The sequence below is a fragment of the Hippoglossus stenolepis genome, chromosome 12 (assembly GCF_022539355.2).
Source record: "Hippoglossus stenolepis isolate QCI-W04-F060 chromosome 12, HSTE1.2, whole genome shotgun sequence".
NCBI classification, from domain to species: Eukaryota; Metazoa; Chordata; class Actinopteri; order Pleuronectiformes; family Pleuronectidae; genus Hippoglossus; species Hippoglossus stenolepis.
Window position 1 is genome coordinate 12,491,416 of NC_061494.1, and position 16,004 is coordinate 12,507,419.

Here is a 16,004-nt window from a genome sequence, read left to right on the forward strand (position 1 = left end):
TTATCTTATCTCTATCGTTATTTATATCAGGCACTGCTTCTACATTACTCTGTATACACTTTATATTTTTATTTCATTTACAACACACTTAATACTTTTATTTCCACTTGTATATTATCATCTTATCTTAACCACGTTTGATATTTACATGACATTACACTCTACATATACTACATATATATACAGTTTATATAATACCACTGCACTCTCTTTATACACATTCAAACAACAGAGGGCGGATGCATGTGATGCCGGAATTAAATCAAGTAAATTAATGACTTGGATTTTTTTCCAAAGCTAAATGTTTGGAATGAATAATAGTGGTAATATTTCCCAGCGGCCTTGAAGGCAGCATCATGTAATAGTAAAACGAGAGTGGGACCTGTTGGAGGCGGGGGAGGTGAATGATAGGACCGGAGAGGGAGGCTGTTCGATCACTGTGGTCATTCCGTTCCGTTGATCCGAAACCGGACTCTTTATTCCATAGATCACATATCGATTATTGTTTTCCAGCGCAGCGTGAGGTGAGTCAATCCGCCTGCACGTACGCCAGCAGGCGAGTTAGCGAGCTAACCGTAGCATGACGCTAAGAGAAACGGACCCACCCGATCTAGGGCGCTAGCTGACAGGCTAGCTAGGTTAGCGTCACCCTAAGAGCGAGCGGTGTGCGAGGCTTTATTTTTAAATGCAGTCATAACGAGGCTTTGTTGACGATGTCACGTTGTGGCCGTGGTGCTAAACATGCTGTTTGTGTTGCTAAATGAGGGAATGAATCGCTGGTTGTCTCCTCACAAGTCAACCTGTGAGCTAGCACTGTTAGCGTTAGCTGTTTAATGGTCAGGCTGAGTGGGAAGTGCCTTTTCTAATGGGAGCTGATTAAAAATGAGTGACTCTGCTCTTCACACTTGTTATTAACTATGTCAACACAGTTGCGTCATGGTTAAATGACGAACTCGCTACTGACGCACTTTTAATGTTTTGGCTTACTAATGTGAAAGATGCGTTCATTTTATGCTTTTGACCTGAGTACACCTGTACACCTCAGTTTAATAACTTTATTTTCTCGTATATAATGTATTTGGGCTAAGCAATGATGAATAATGATTGCAATATAATATAATAGCTCAAGTATTGTGTAAACACAGTGACACTTAACTGATCTACTTTAGAGTTGTAAAATGTTTTGTTGTTTATCATTGTGTCTGTCCTTTTTAAAATGTAGTTTAAAAACACAACCTTCACTCAGGAGCAAAAAATCTGTCTTTAAACTTATAATCAATTAAACAACTAATAATCTGACATTTGTTGTAATAATGATCAATTCATATGAACATTTTTATCTTGATCATTTCTCTTAATAAGTCTACTGATATTCTGTAAAAGATTAAACTGGGTTTTTACAGACCTCCCTTACTTATATAATTGGTGTGTGAAGCAAAACAAGTCATGTCTACCTCTTTGACGCACGTTTTGGTTAAGATATGTGCCGGCACGTACATTCCTTTAAAAAGTTAGTCAAACAGTGTTCAGTGTACATGCTTTTAAAACACTTTTAAAAACAAGCTTTCTCTAAAGTTTCTATTACGACTTGTACTCAGCATGGTTCTATATGGTTTCAATGCTGAGCGTTAATCCTACCTCACACAAGTTTTAATCACACGGCTCTTGCAATAGCCTGAATTAGTTAAAGCTATGTGCATGCAATAAGCTGTTAGCTGGCTGTGTGTTCTCTGCCCTGATAACATTATGTTGTGTAAATACAGGATGTTTATGCTTCTTTCTCTGCTTACAGGTGAGCGCTAGTGAGGATGACAATGCCACATGTAGGGGCCGTGTTTGCAGCAATAACAGGATTGATGGCCATCCTGCTGCACTCCTCCATTCACAAGATAGAGGAAGGACACCTCGCTGTGTACTACAGGTATCGCAACACTGAAACCTGTGATAGAGACAGAAACAACCCATATGTGAATGTGAATGGCAGATTGTTATTTGTATTCGGAACTTCCTGTATTGTAGTAACGTGTTATTATTTAGAAACATAACCACACCCTGTTAAATTACTGTTACACCATCCTGTCCATTTCCTTTTTCCACCTTCTTTAAATAAAGCATCAGACAATTCAGTATTGAGAAGTCAGACCAAATAATTTGTTTCTATTTGTTTCAGGGGCGGGGCGTTGTTGACTTCCCCCAACGGTCCTGGATATCACATCATGCTGCCTTTCATTACCACCTACAGATCAGTGCAGGTAAACTCACCTTTCAGGACTAAAACTTGATCTGTGAGCAGAGCTAATCTTGGAGTCAACCATACTGAGCGGGACATGGAAATCAGAAGGGGATTTTCTATAAATAAGTCAGCTACCACATGCACACATTTGGCACACAACCGTGGCTGCGATGCCGCTGCTGCGGTGGTCTTATTGCACACCGTGTTTTTGCCCATACCAAAAGCAATATTCCATAAATGTGGAGGATGCATTTTGTTATAGACAAGACCTTTTTGTGTGTATATATTGAACATAAACAGTAAAGTTTAATATAATAATCTAAAAGGCCCGTCCATCTAACATTTCCTGAACTTTCAACTCTATGTCAAGGTCAGGGCTCAGTTGTCATGGAGATCGGGTAATTTAAGGAATTAAGTAAACGGCAGATTATTTGGTCAAACTACTATGTCCAAAATCAATAGAGAACCTTCTGTATTCTGTAAATATGAAGTTCATGATGTTTGTATCACAGACTCCCCAACTGAAACATTTTCATCTTTATCTTGACGTACATACTTATACGAACACATAGCAGATACTTGTTCATGTGTGGATATTTGTAGTCGGAGAATAATTGCAAATTCTTTCTTTCAGACTACTCTGCAAACTGATGAGATCAAGAATGTGCCTTGTGGAACCAGGTAAGACTGAGCTTAACAACAAAATAAAGACCAGTCTTTTCAGGTGGACGATGTAACTAACAGATACTTTTCTTTCTTCACAGTGGTGGTGTGATGATCTATTTCGACAGAATAGAAGTAGTTAACATGCTGATCCCTGCAGCAGGTACATAATGTTCTTCCCTCATTGCAAAAGTTCCTCATCTGGTTGATTCATTAGCTCCCGCTAACTGCTAAGTGTTACTTGTGTTCATGTTTGTGCAGTGGTGGACACTGTGAGGAACTACACGGCCGATTATGACAAAACTCTAATTTTCAACAAGATTCACCATGAACTCAACCAGTTCTGCAGCGTGCACACACTACAGGAGGTCTACATAGAGCTGTTTGGTGAGTGAACTATCGACAAAGCATTGTTTCATTGAAATACATTATAAAGAAAACAAGTTGTGCTGCATGCTTATTACTGAAATTCCTGAAATGTGATGCACAGGATGTTGTGTATTCAAACAGCCGCTGCTGTTGTTTTGTCTTGCAGACATTATAGATGAAAATCTGAAGACTGCTTTGCAAAAAGATCTCAATGCGATGGCACCTGGACTCACAATACAGGTATTTAAACACTATATCTTACTCAATGTATCAAACAGGATTCAAATACTGTTTAAATACTGTAAACTGTTGTAGCTTCAGTGTGGACCTTACCGAATCTAAGGTCTACTTTTCAATCATACTACTGCATGCTGTGGTCAACGTTGACTATAAGGATACTGCATTCCGACTAAACAAAACTCTTACCAAGCCTGAGAAGCAGTTGTCAATAATGTGGCTTTTAGATTGTGAGCAAAGGCCAATCTTGTTTCTCTCTCTTCTCCTCTGCACTGTTTCAACACCCTGATGAAGGCAGTCCGGGTTACCAAGCCAAAGATCCCTGAGTCGATCAGGAGGAACTTTGAACTCATGTGAGTGTGTTAATCTTTGCTCACTGGCACGGTCTTGGTGCACGTTTCAAATTCCCAGTTACCCACCCACTTAGTTCAATTGAGACCACACAGAAAGGAAAATATATGCAAGAATTTATTTGTATATTTTTGGTGTGTGTGTGTGTGTGCAGGGAAGCAGAAAAGACTCGTCTGATGGTAACAGCTCAGACTCAGAAGGTGGTGGAAAAGGAAGCAGAGACTGAAAGGAAGAAGGCAATTATTGGTAAATATGGTGTCTTGCTCTAATTCAGCTTGATATTTTTCATTTGCATGACCCATGGTTTCAATTTTATGAGTTTCCTTTTTTCAGGCACTCGTCTGTATAACCTCACTATTGAACTCTACCTTCTGTGAAAAGCTGTGAAAGCTCACTGGTTTCTCTCTTCCACAGAGGCTCAGAAAGTGGCTCTAGTAGCAGAGATCCACTTCCAGCAGAAAATAATGGAGAAAGAGACGGAGAAGAGGATCTCTGAAATAGAGGGTCAGCCTGAGTGATATCAGTTTCCTTCTGTGACATGGTTTTTGTGTATTTGTTTATGCGCTGTCCTCTGGTGAGCTGGTTTGTCATGTGTCTGTCTCATTCAACACACTCTCTCTGTCTCAGATGCTGCCTTCCTGGCCAGGGAGAAGGGCAAAGCTGACGCCGAGTATTACACTGCTGCCAAGTTCGCTGAAGCAAACATGGTAAAAACAATGGTGTTGACATTTTCACACACACAAATAAAATAACATTTAATCTGCAGCAGGGTTGTCAATGTTTCTCCCAAATCCCATTCAAATGTCATTCCTTAGAATTGTTAATATTTGAAGTAGTTTATGAAACTTTTAATGAAATTTAGCTTTTACTATGTACCGTGTATACAGCGCCTCTAGAGCTTCGGGATCTTGTCTATTTTCTCTGCAAGCGGTTCACAGAAAATAGTCTGGAAATGATCAGTTGAGAATCATTTTTACATCATAACAGCAGCAGAACACCTTTCACAAGAGTTGGAGTGAGCGCTTTCTTTCTCTCTCTCTCGTGTGTCTTTATCTCTATCTCGAAACAACGGTAAACAAAACCACCCTGTTAAACTCAATCTAGAAAGACAGGGTTGGCAGCAGCAGTGCCACAGTAAGCATGCTCTCTGTGTGGACAACACTTGTGCAAGCCACATCAGATCAGCGATGTAGCCGCGACGCGCTGCCCATGCACCCAACACGGCCAGGGTGTTATGTTTTCACATGCAGATTGACCGAGTCTTGGCTGCTGAGCCAACACATTTATAAAATGAATGAAAATACACATTTAAATTGTAATTGCAGCATTCAGATGATAATAATTTTTAAGATATTTGAATTGTTTTTTTGCCTCCCAAAATTTGCTCCAACAGCCCTGATCCTCACGTGCTCTTTTGTTTCTCTCAAATCTTTACAGATGAAGTTAACCCCGGAGTACCTGGAGCTGATGAAGTTCCAAGCCATAGCAGCTAACAGTAAGATCTACTTTGGCCAGGACATCCCGAACATGTTTGTAGAAGGAGCCAACAGTTCACCTAAGTCCGGGCACTTCAATGCTGAAGCAGACAAGAGAGCAGAAGGGCAGTGACTCCACAGCCCTGCTTCTGCACAGGACAGGCGAACCTGATGAGGACTTTGTCTTGTCTGTGGGATGGAGAGCACTGAACTGAAGTTGACGGGTGGGATAGCTTTGCATCTAGTTTGGTGAACTACACACTTCAGTCTTAAGTCCAAATGGCAAAGAAAGTGGGGGGGAAATATGAGGTGACAGACGAGCAGAAGGCAGAGGCAGAAAAGGCAAGTTAAAAAGGGAAAGTATTTTCTTCAGCTCCCGCTCTTTTAGAAAAGATGCGTTTTAGGAATGAGAACGATGCCATAGTTAAAAATTGAAAGCATAATTAATGCTTATGACTGGGAAGGCGACGGCAAGTCGCCCTAATTTACATATGCTTGCAATCAGTGCAGTGCTGAACTTTGCTTTTGGATCTGCATTCATTTTGTTTGTTTATTTGTTTGTATGCAAGAAGAGTGATTTGTGATGCTAATGAACATGATTTATTTTATTCAAATTAATTTCTAATTTAGCTTAACTGGAATCTGACAGGGGATTCGATCATCTCTTGCACTAAATCACTAGTCTCTCAACATGGGTCAGTGTGAGGGCTGTTTTAATCACACCCCATGTGGATGACTTGAATATGGTGGTGAAGGGTTAATACAGGAGTACAAGCATTAATAAAGTGGTGGATACAGCAGCGTTCACTACATGAAGCTCAACTAAATTTGTGTATATCGCACAGAATTAGTTTTATGATGTTGTTCTATAACCAAGTGGCCTGACTTTGTTAATTCTTCACTTGAGCCTGCATTAAGTAGAAAGTAGATGTTGTTCTATTGATACTCAAGTCTTTAAAGTGGCAGGGCGGTAAGCATGTGTTCGTAAACAGTGATGTCAGATTGGTTGCCTTGTATGAGTTTATAGTTGAGAGCGCAGCCGCTACAGAGAAGCTGTGCTAAGACATTTACTGTGAAGCCAACTGAGAAAAAAAGGCTCTTAAGCTGCTGAAATCAGATTTTCTTTGATAAAAATTATTTCAAGATGACCGATGGTTCAAAGCTAATTAATATGGGCGCGCATGAATGGAGGAGTTGAATTCTAAAGAGACGTTAACACTGGAAGAAGTCGTGATTTGTCTTCCTTGTCAAGAAGTCTGTAAATCTTTCTTTCCTCCGTCTGGTTTTGACTATTGGGGGCATGCATGTGGGAAATTTGTGGGGCTTTATTTACATGATTGGTAGTGCCTGCGTTTGTCTGCTAACTCAGTTCTTACAGGTTATTTACAGATTAATGTGAGGTGGCTCAATGCACATTCTCAGGAAACTGGACTTTTATTTGAATAAAACGGCTGCTTGAAGCTTAATCCCTGCAAAAAGACAGTTTTGTAAAACACAAAAAGAAAAAGAGCTTAAATGTAGTGTAATGCTATGATTTTTTTTTTTTGTCATAAAAACCCTTAAACTAAATTTAAAATCTGTCTCCTGCAATTATTTAACGTGACAGTTTTATTGCATGTCACCGTTTTGCTACACCATCTGTTTTCAGAAGGTGTGTGTGACATTGAAATAACACAAAAAAAAGCCCCCTGCCACTGTTTACATTTTTGTGTAACTCAAGATTTGATGTATAACAAAATTTTCCAATCTTTGCTTAATAATGAATTAAAATTATTTTAATTGTGACACAAGCAACATGCAACTCCTAATTCTAATAGTATTACACTCAGTGAGACACAAACACAAGCGTTGTTGTATTACGGTGAATGTTGATATTGCTTGGACTTAAACCAGATGCAAATTGGTGCTAGTTTTTATTGTATTTATCAGTTTTTGGATGTTCTTCAGCTCTGTGGATCAGAAACATGGAAATACTTACACTATTCAGAATTCAAGCCTTAAATAACAATGGTTTACCCCAGACTGGAGGAGTCAGTGATGATTATTAACCAAGAGGCTCCACCCTAACCCTAAGACTCAACCAGCTGTAGACACTATTAGTGTTCGGAGGATGTTGCGACGTTTAGGTCCGGTTTGGAAGTTAAAGGCTGCACACTGCATTTGCTTCGGTGGCGGGTTCAAATAACGGAAGGGTATGAATTTCTCTTAAAATATGATTTTCCTTTTTTTTTTTTGTCAATATTTTGTACAATCTGTGAAATTTAAACATTGTCTCTTTGTTTTAAAAAGGTTTCTATGACAAAATGTTTTCAAGTTTTGACAATGTTCTACAATAAAACCTATTTTGGTATCTCTCTTCTCCCCCTGTGTCTCTCTGTGTAAACCTGGTGTAGTACTCATGGAAGCAGACAGGAGGAGATCTAACACCATGTCAATATTGAATGCTCTGATTCAGCTGCTCTAGAGCAGATTTTTGTGGTGATTGAAAGACAAAGGAAGAAAAGTTACAGATCAAAAGATGGGTAAATAGCATGAAAAACAACATTTAGACAAATGTAAGGCCACGAAAAAATGGCTTGAGGGGAAGAGTTTGTAAAAGTGACACATGTACAAACAATTCTTAAGTTGATGGCTTTCACAGGTTTATTGGTGATTTCAAATGATTTCTGATCATCACTTTACAAACTCAGAATCTCATATAAACCCATACTGAATTACCTTTTTTTTTTGTTTGTAATTCTCTCAACTTTTTTTTACGAGAAACCATACCATGGTCATGTGTTGGCTGGTTATTTATTTCACTGGCTGTGGTTCTGGCAGCATGACGATGACTCAGTGAACGCTGAATTAAACATATACACAGTCTGTCACACGGTACCTAACCCACTTCACGAGTTGTAAACATTTCGTACGTATGAGTTTGTCTTAAGTTTGTACAATCGCCCCCCCATCCCTGACTCTAAACCCTCAAGTCCGGCCCTCAGCGAGGCCAGTCAGCTGTTCACTAGAGGCTTTCCAGGAAGTGTGAGCAAGCATGTGACCACTGCTTCCTGAATGACCAGATGAGGGATAGCTTCCTTTTGTAAACTCTCAGTCTTTGTGGAGGTCTCTACTTCACAGCACAAACCATTAGTCTTTGCTCTCTGAGGGAGGCTGTTTAGTTTGAGTCAGACCCCGGATCCAACTTTTCCTACATTTCAGTATTTGTGAGAAAAATTGTGATCATAAAGCAGGTTTTTGAGTATGTCCTCATATTGTTTATATAACTGGAGAGTTTTTGTGGATGTCTAGTGGTGCTTATTTAACCGGGAGGTCTGATTTCGTGTCTGGGTTACAAAATCAGCGAGTTTAAACCCCCACCCTCCCGCCTCAGGAAGTCAGGTTAAGGTCAGGTCTGGTTGAGCCAGCGTTTCTCTTTCCTTCCTTTTTGTCCCTGAATCACCAGATCCTGACTCTTGCCCGGATTTGTGCCTCACCAGAGATTCAAGGGTGTGGTCGCTCATCTCTTGAGTGCACTACAGCAAATCCAGTCCCCGAGCAACTCCATTATTCTGAATATGATTCATCAGCAGCAGACCGCGCCAGCATCAATAGCTGCTCAGTTTTCTCTCACATTCCTATTCTCTGTGTGAGAGTGTGATTCTCTTGTACAAAAAGCTTCACTGCTGCTGTTTCTCACAGATCTGCCTGACCTCGACGTTTCGGTGGTGATCACCTATTATCAATCCAAACCCTCAACTTTACAAATACAGGTCAGTTCACTCATCATGAGTAACTGCTCAGCCTGTAATAACATGAATTCTTCTGAGGAATCTGAATGGGGCTTTCTTCAGGGCAATTAACCCTGATGATGTCATTAGGGTTACCCTGAGGCTAAATCCACACAACTACAGTTTAGTTTTTTCAAAAGCATCACTGCACATATCATATTTACGTCTGCCATCCACGCTACCCCAGAGTTTTCAAGTGGCAAAAAAAATGAAGGAAATGCTGACGACCCGGCTTTAAGCTGCTTTCCGACATGAACTGTACTCTGGACATTTTCCTGAAATTTTCCAAAGGGGCTGTATGGGAGATCGCAAAAAGTCTGAGTCAGTTGATCTGAGTGGAACTTTTCCTTGTCAAGCCCTTGGTAAAATGTCTGGGTGAGCCCATGTGAGAATACAGCAGGAAAATTCACAGCGAGCAAGTGAGCATGTTGATATAGAACGCATCGGACAGGAAAGTGAAATAAAAACAATAGAAACATCTCAGGATCAAAGAGAGGTGCCACACACGAAGAAATAAAGAAAGGACAAATGAGATTCCTGAGCTTTTAGCGAAAAAGGGCTAATGCCGGTGTTGATGTGCTGTAAACAAAAACGCAGTAGAATTTATACGTCATGTCCTGCCTCCTGCATGCTCTGCCCAGGTGCTGCCCCTCACCTGAATATTCTGGACATTGTTGTTATTCAGACATGATGATGTAATCAGGGTTACCTTAAGGCTACATCAACACTCCTATGGTTTGGTTTTAAAACACATTACTGTAGCAATGGTTGCCGTTCATGCTACCCAAGAGTTTTTAAGCACCTTCAACTGAGACATCTGGAAGCTAGTGGCCACTATTTTAGTTTGAAAACTCCGGGGCTGCGTTGTAGTATGGACGGACAAGAACGGAGACATTTAGAAACGGCGAAGTAGTCACATGCATTTGCCACGTAATGGCTTCTTATCTGTCGTAAGATTCTCATCGAAAAACAGATACAAAAAATAGTTTAGCAACAAATACGTCTCATCATTGAGGTCTATGCCAAAATAAAGATGATAGATGTTAAAGAACTGATGACAAAAAACTTGTTTGTTATCTGTTAGATAAATTGCTTCGAGCCTGATCATAGTGATTGTTTCGGTCATATGAGGGTGATCGATATACCGGTCACAGCAGCAGCAGGAGATCAGCTGCTCCTGATGCAGCCCCGCAGGTTGCCTGTCTCCTGTTGTTCTACACTAACAGAGGGGGCAAGATCAGAAGACAACTCGGGGACTGACAAACACTGACCGACACACACTGACCGACACACACTCCCAGGGCCTTAATGTGAAAATACAGAGTAACTGGCCCGACCGGCACAACCGACAAAGACTGTGATCTGTGTTTGTCTATCTTTTGTTATCTCTCAGCTGAAAGCCAATGCTTATAACAGTGGAAAATAAAATCATTAATTACTTAATTTTTTCATCTCTAAACAGTCTTCACACTTCAACAGGAACAAGAGCTTTGTAGAAAACGACTGAAGTAATTTTAGACTCTGAAGGGAGTAAGAGTCGGCGTATAAACCCAACTTTGAATGTTATTTAGTCAGTTAGTCTTCAGCGTCATATCTCTGCTCTGCTTCTTTGAAACGCTCTGCTCGTATTTAAAAAGACAGTTTGGAAAGCCGCAGTGGTTCGTTGATTTATTGAGCGCTTGGCAGTCAGACGTCATAGGCTGTGTGAAGGCACAGAACTCAAAGAAGACTGTAGATACGTTGCGATACACCGTGAAAAACACATTCTGCACGCTGCTCACACAGAGGTAACGACTTATTAAGATGCTTCATAAACAGGATAATAAAACATTTACAGCCGAACAACATTCCCCTGAACAACAAACCTGTTTAACACAGGGACTCAGCTACATTTGCAGGTCTACGGAAATACTTCTATTGTAGAAAAAACAGTTATTAAAAACAGTTATAAAACTGTTAAATTGTTACAACGTTTACTTAGAAAACACTAATCCGATGCATTTCAACACGTTTAAATAATAGGTGTAACAGCCCCTGGCTGGCAAAGCAAGATGCAGAGAGTCCCACACTGATGCTTCACGGCTCTTTAATGACACAATTCAACCATGGCACCGTAGAAACACCATGAAACTAGGAGGACATATACAAAATGTAAATTCATATTCAATACTAACATGAAGTACATGATAATCATTTAATAAAAATTAAATACAACTATTAAAAATATCTAAACATCAAGGCCAATAACCACAATTCCTATAGCATGGATATTATATACATGAATAAACATTAAACAAAGCTTTTAAAACATGAGAGATGGTTAACCGTTGAAACGCCGATGTGCAGCAGGTGTTTTATCAAGCTCAAACAGGAAGTCTCTAATTATCCTGGAGCAAGTGATTTCTCCAGCGATAATATCTGTCCCCTCCGCTGAAGCTACAGGCAATTACGAGGGGTGAGTCGCCAAATTAAAAGGACAACAAATTACTAATTTAAATAACAAAATACATACATAGGAGAATAAGAATAACAAAATAAACCCAACACAAATAATATATCATCACAAACAAACTGCATAAACTAACAAGTTAGCGGTCAGTTACAATAGGACTATAATCGTTTACCTTCATTTACTCGTTTACCATTAACAATAGAAGAGTTTGTGTTAGAGGATTATGTCTCCAAGTTATTATTACAAATTCTATGTGTGTGTGTGGATTCGTCAGCGTGGATTGCCTTTGCCTTTGTACGTCTCCAGATGCCGGGTTAGCTCTTCAATACGCATGTCCTTCAAGTGAACCAGATGCTCCAACCTGCTCATTTTCATCTGCAAGATCTACAAACACACACACACACACATGCAATAGGATGTGGTCAAGCCAGAGCAGGTTTCTAAAACTGACCTATTTCACTGATGTAAACTTGAGGTGTTGCAAAGTGGTGTCATTATTTGCTTTTTCCTGAACGTGCAGATGTGGCCACAGATGGAAAAATAAAAAGGAATGTTATATCCGCTGAGCAGAAGCTGACTCATTGACCACTGATGACACAGTGTATGGCACATATTGCGCACACACACACACACACACACACACACGCACACACACACACACACACACACACACACACACACACACACTCACTCACTCACATCTCTGTGACAAAACTGTTCCCCCACTCAACATCAGAAAGAGGAAATGATTTTGTTTGCAGCTGTTTGACTAGTCAGCAGTACGATTCCTGCAATTTGTGTGTGTGTGTGTGTGTGTGTGTGTGTGTGTGTGTGTGTGTTGTGTGTGTGTGTGTGTACGTGTGTACTCCTACCTCCACAGTCTCCTGCAAAGCAATGACAGTTTGCTCTTTTTCCTGCAGGATTATTCTGAATCTTGGGTCCATGTCTGTGTCAAACTGTGCTGTGTGCTGCGGGTTACTAAAAAAGAAAAGAAAAGTAATACATATCATTACTATTGAACATAAACACAGCTATAGGTTAATTTAATTCAAATTAAAAGCAAAATGTTGTCATACCCGTTTCTTGGTCTTCTCTTATCATCTTTTTTCATCTCCTCTCCTCTCAGCTGAGCCGCTTCAGTCTGACGAATTTCTAAACCCAGCAAAACCAGAGTGTATCATTTCTCAGACTATAATATGACTGAAAACTCATCAGTCACTGGAAACCTGCAGGGAGTCGTCCAATGAGTCTTATGGACACAACTAGGCTGAAGGGAGGAGGGTAGGAGGCAGATATGTGATGATGACCACAAGAAAAGTGGAGGCCCGGGAATGTGAAAAGATAAGACTCAGAAAGAGAAAAGTAAGGCCTTTCGGTTGAGCAGCGCTGAGCTCGGGCCAGCGATAAAGGCCATCTGGCGATGAAGCTGATATGAGGACCTGAGCTGTGCAGCTGATAGTGGATGAGGTGGATTGAGCGGAAGAGGAAAGAGCAGGAGGGAGGAGGCGCTGGCCTGGGGTCAGCTCTACAGGGTTGTTTCAGGGACGGATTAGGTGTGGGAAACGGAAGAGGTGCCCGTCACAGATTCACTCCCTAAAGGTCGTGGCATTCTCTAATCAGCCCTCTCTGATGTTGTTAAAGGTATGTTTGTGTCTGTGTGTGGTCACGGCTATCTCTGGGACATCATTATCATTTACTGAGAGTGGTTGGCAGGGCACCGGCCTCGGACATATCAGGACAGGCAGGAGAAGACGGGAAGCAGAGAGCATCATGGAAGAATATTACTTCTGTGACACAAAAAGAAATCACGTCAGTGTTTCTTGAATATGCTGATTTTGTGTTTGTCAGATGACCAGCAGATACGGCACTGTTTTAAACTGTCTAAATTTAAACCCACTTCCCTCCCTGTGCTAAAAATAAAGGCAAAATTCGGAGTCTGCAGCTTCAATCAGGATAACAGACTGTCTGTGTCAGCTAATACGCTCCACAAATGGATATATCATGCGCAAGGTCAAAACACAGTCATCATATTTTTTTCAGCGATTTTCAATCAATTCAGTTCATTTTATTGACGTACTTCAGTTTTGTAATTATTAATTAAATATTTATCGCTGTATGTATGTGATGTACATGTCTGGTGCCATACATGACCCCGGATGTCAGTTAATTCTTTTAAGATACTGATTTGTGGATTTGGATAAAAAAACAAATGTTTGGTGTAAAAGCACAATAGCCACTCTACCTGCAGGAGGTCTCTCGTGGTGTTTCCTGGGGTCAAAATATTCGAAATCCTGATTTCAAAAGAGACAGTTAGTTTAAAATGTGGTTATAACACTTTGCTCACATACACTGAGGGATGCTTTGTGACTCACCTGGAAGGAGGAGGACCACAGTAATTCATATTTTGTAATTAGCATTCAGACAAACAAACAAAAAGTAACTCATAGTATGTATGTCTCTGAGGGAAATGTGCATAAACACAGTACACACCAGTATGTTGTCTGCAGTCTGCTCCAGTTTCTTGTCTATCTTCTCCCTCAGGGCGCTCAGCACAGGCTCTATCACTCCCGCAGTGCTCAGTGCAATCCTATTCACTGTGTCTTCAGGCAAATGAAAGTTCAGCTTGGAAAACACCTTCCTGTCCACAGAAGAACAAAATAAATAAAACACAGATGGTCGTGATTTAAAAGGCTCCAATGGGAACAAGAGATCGAATGCGATTTAACTGATGATGAAGAGTGATGATAAACACCGTAGGGGACGACATGTTTACAGGGAGGTCCCACATCAGTGGAGGGTACAGTTTCACTTTTTACCCCAAAAATATCAAGGAGGTTATGGTTTCACCCCGCTCCAATCGTTTGATGGTCAACAGGATTATACAAAAAGTGCTCAACAGATTTCCATGGATCTTGGTGGAAGGATGAGACATGGGCCCAATAAAAACTGTTGACTTTTGGTACAATACAGATCAGGGGACGGATCCTGTTTTTTTTTCTTTAATCACTTTTTTAAACATTGTAAGATAAGGCTTTTTTTTTTACATTTTCACCAATTTCCCAGAGAAGAATACATTGATCTTGATGGGAAAAAAATCTGGCATATTTAAAAGGACTGATAAGTGTGATGATGAGTGTTGGAAATTTGGTGCAGATCCAAATAAAAATCCAGACTTAATTAATTTAATAGTGCTTTTCATTGGGGGACGGTTGGGCTCTGACACACTAGTGTCTGTGTGGTTTGACATTCATTTATAATCACTTCCCAACGCTTTGTCAAATCATCCCCCTATAGAAGTGGTACACAGAGATTGGTTAACACTCTATAATGTACTTGTACATACTATATTTGGCTTTCTTTAATGCACAGCAATGCTCTGCTATTATAACGTCTCCATTCACAGAGTATTTAGGCCTGTGGGATATAATCTCAGGCATGTTTTACTGATTCGTCATCCATTAGCCTGACTCTGTACAGCCTCCAACTTGTGCAAAACACAAAATATGACCACATCACCCCCGTTCTCGCCTCAATGCACTGGTCACCCTATGGTTTTCAGAGTTGTTTTAAAATGGTATTACTTATCACTGAATGGCCTTGCACTGCCTCACTTAGCAAACCTCTTCCCTTAAAGCCCTGCTCAGAATCCTTGATCTGCAGTTTCTCTCAGAACCCAGACAGGGCAGGTGGGAGGCAGAGCGTTCACTGTTCGAGCTCCACCGCTGTGAAACTATCCCTCACTTTGTTGATCAGACAGACTACCTCAGTGTCCTCTTTTAAAAGTGCATTTTTATAAAAAATATCTTCACTAGATTTGTTAGTTTGTAGTTTTGTAAAGTTTTACTTTTTAAACCTGATTATAGAAAAGTGCTGTATAAATTAAGTTTATGATTATTCCTATTCACAACCACCACAGGCAGTTTGGAGAGACAAAGAAGACGTTTCTTGCCTGTTGAGGAGGCTCCAGTTACTGAGCTTCTGTGGTGTGGAGTTTGCAGGAATATAGTTGTGAAGGTCAACAAGCTTTGGGAAGAAATATTTCACAATCTCAGCAGCCATCACTGCAGAAGAGGAGGAGAGAGGAGGAGGAGGAGGAAGAGGAGGAGGAGGAGGAGAGGCAGGTCACAAGTTAATGCAGAAACAAGAGGAACTTTTGTCGAGCAGCTGGAGATGGATCGTGACCCATTAATGCGAGCTGCTAGCTAAGCGACCTCTTTACCTCCGTCGCTGAAGTCTCGTGTGATGTGTCTCTTCGGTCGGGCCAGCGGTATTCTGTCTATCCACGCGTATAAGTCCAGCAGCTCCTCTTCGTTCAGTTCGCGACTCATTTTTCTCAGTTTTCCTGCCTGTTTGTAAAGATGCGAACTGTTTGTCGCCGAGCTACCTGGTTAGCTCCGCAGGTTGTTAGAGGCGTGCGGGGCGACCGCTGAGGTACCATGGCAACGCAGACAATG

The 16,004-nt window shown here is 40.7% G+C and overlaps 2 protein-coding genes across 2 annotated transcripts; one reads left to right on the plus strand and one right to left on the minus strand.

Moving 5' to 3' along the window:
• Nucleotides 1–356: 356 nt before the first annotated feature.
• Nucleotides 357–7,687, plus strand: erlin1 (ER lipid raft associated 1). The gene is made up of 12 exons (XM_035171885.2): nt 357–524; nt 1,793–1,921; nt 2,171–2,252; nt 2,868–2,914; nt 2,998–3,059; nt 3,158–3,283; nt 3,432–3,505; nt 3,797–3,855; nt 4,008–4,099; nt 4,268–4,357; nt 4,481–4,560; nt 5,291–7,687. The coding sequence occupies exons 2-12, from the start codon at nt 1,809–1,811 to the stop codon at nt 5,459–5,461; spliced, it is 996 nt and encodes a 331-aa protein (XP_035027776.1). The 5' UTR covers nt 357–524; nt 1,793–1,808; the 3' UTR covers nt 5,462–7,687.
• A 3,479-nt stretch (nt 7,688–11,166) lies between these two features.
• Nucleotides 11,167–15,987, minus strand: spef1 (sperm flagellar 1). The gene is made up of 7 exons (XM_035171886.2): nt 15,770–15,987; nt 15,500–15,611; nt 14,041–14,188; nt 13,793–13,841; nt 12,627–12,702; nt 12,423–12,528; nt 11,167–11,934 (listed from the first exon to the last, which is right to left on the minus strand). Exons 1-7 carry the CDS (start codon nt 15,876–15,878, stop codon nt 11,821–11,823), a joined length of 714 nt encoding a protein of 237 aa, XP_035027777.2. The 5' UTR covers nt 15,879–15,987; the 3' UTR covers nt 11,167–11,820.
• Nucleotides 15,988–16,004: the final 17 nt, after the last annotated feature.

Bases quoted from the DNA above. Each gene is read 5' to 3' on its own strand.
- erlin1 (XM_035171885.2), top strand. From the start codon at position 1,809: ATGACAATGCCACATGTAGGGGCCGTGTTTGCAGCAATAACAGGATTG. The intron at 3,060-3,157 runs GTACATAATGTT...ATGTTTGTGCAG, and splicing joins CATGCTGATCCCTGCAGCAG to TGGTGGACACTGTGAGGAAC. The intron at 4,561-5,290 runs GTAAAAACAATG...AAATCTTTACAG, and splicing joins AGTTCGCTGAAGCAAACATG to ATGAAGTTAACCCCGGAGTA.
- spef1 (XM_035171886.2), bottom strand. From the start codon at position 15,878: ATGAGTCGCGAACTGAACGAAGAGGAGCTGCTGGACTTATACGCGTGG. The intron at 14,189-15,499 runs GCAAGAAACGTC...TTCTGTGGACAG, and splicing joins AACTGGAGCCTCCTCAACAG to GAAGGTGTTTTCCAAGCTGA. The intron at 13,842-14,040 runs GTGTGTACTGTG...TTTTGAAATCAG, and splicing joins AGACTGCAGACAACATACTG to GATTTCGAATATTTTGACCC.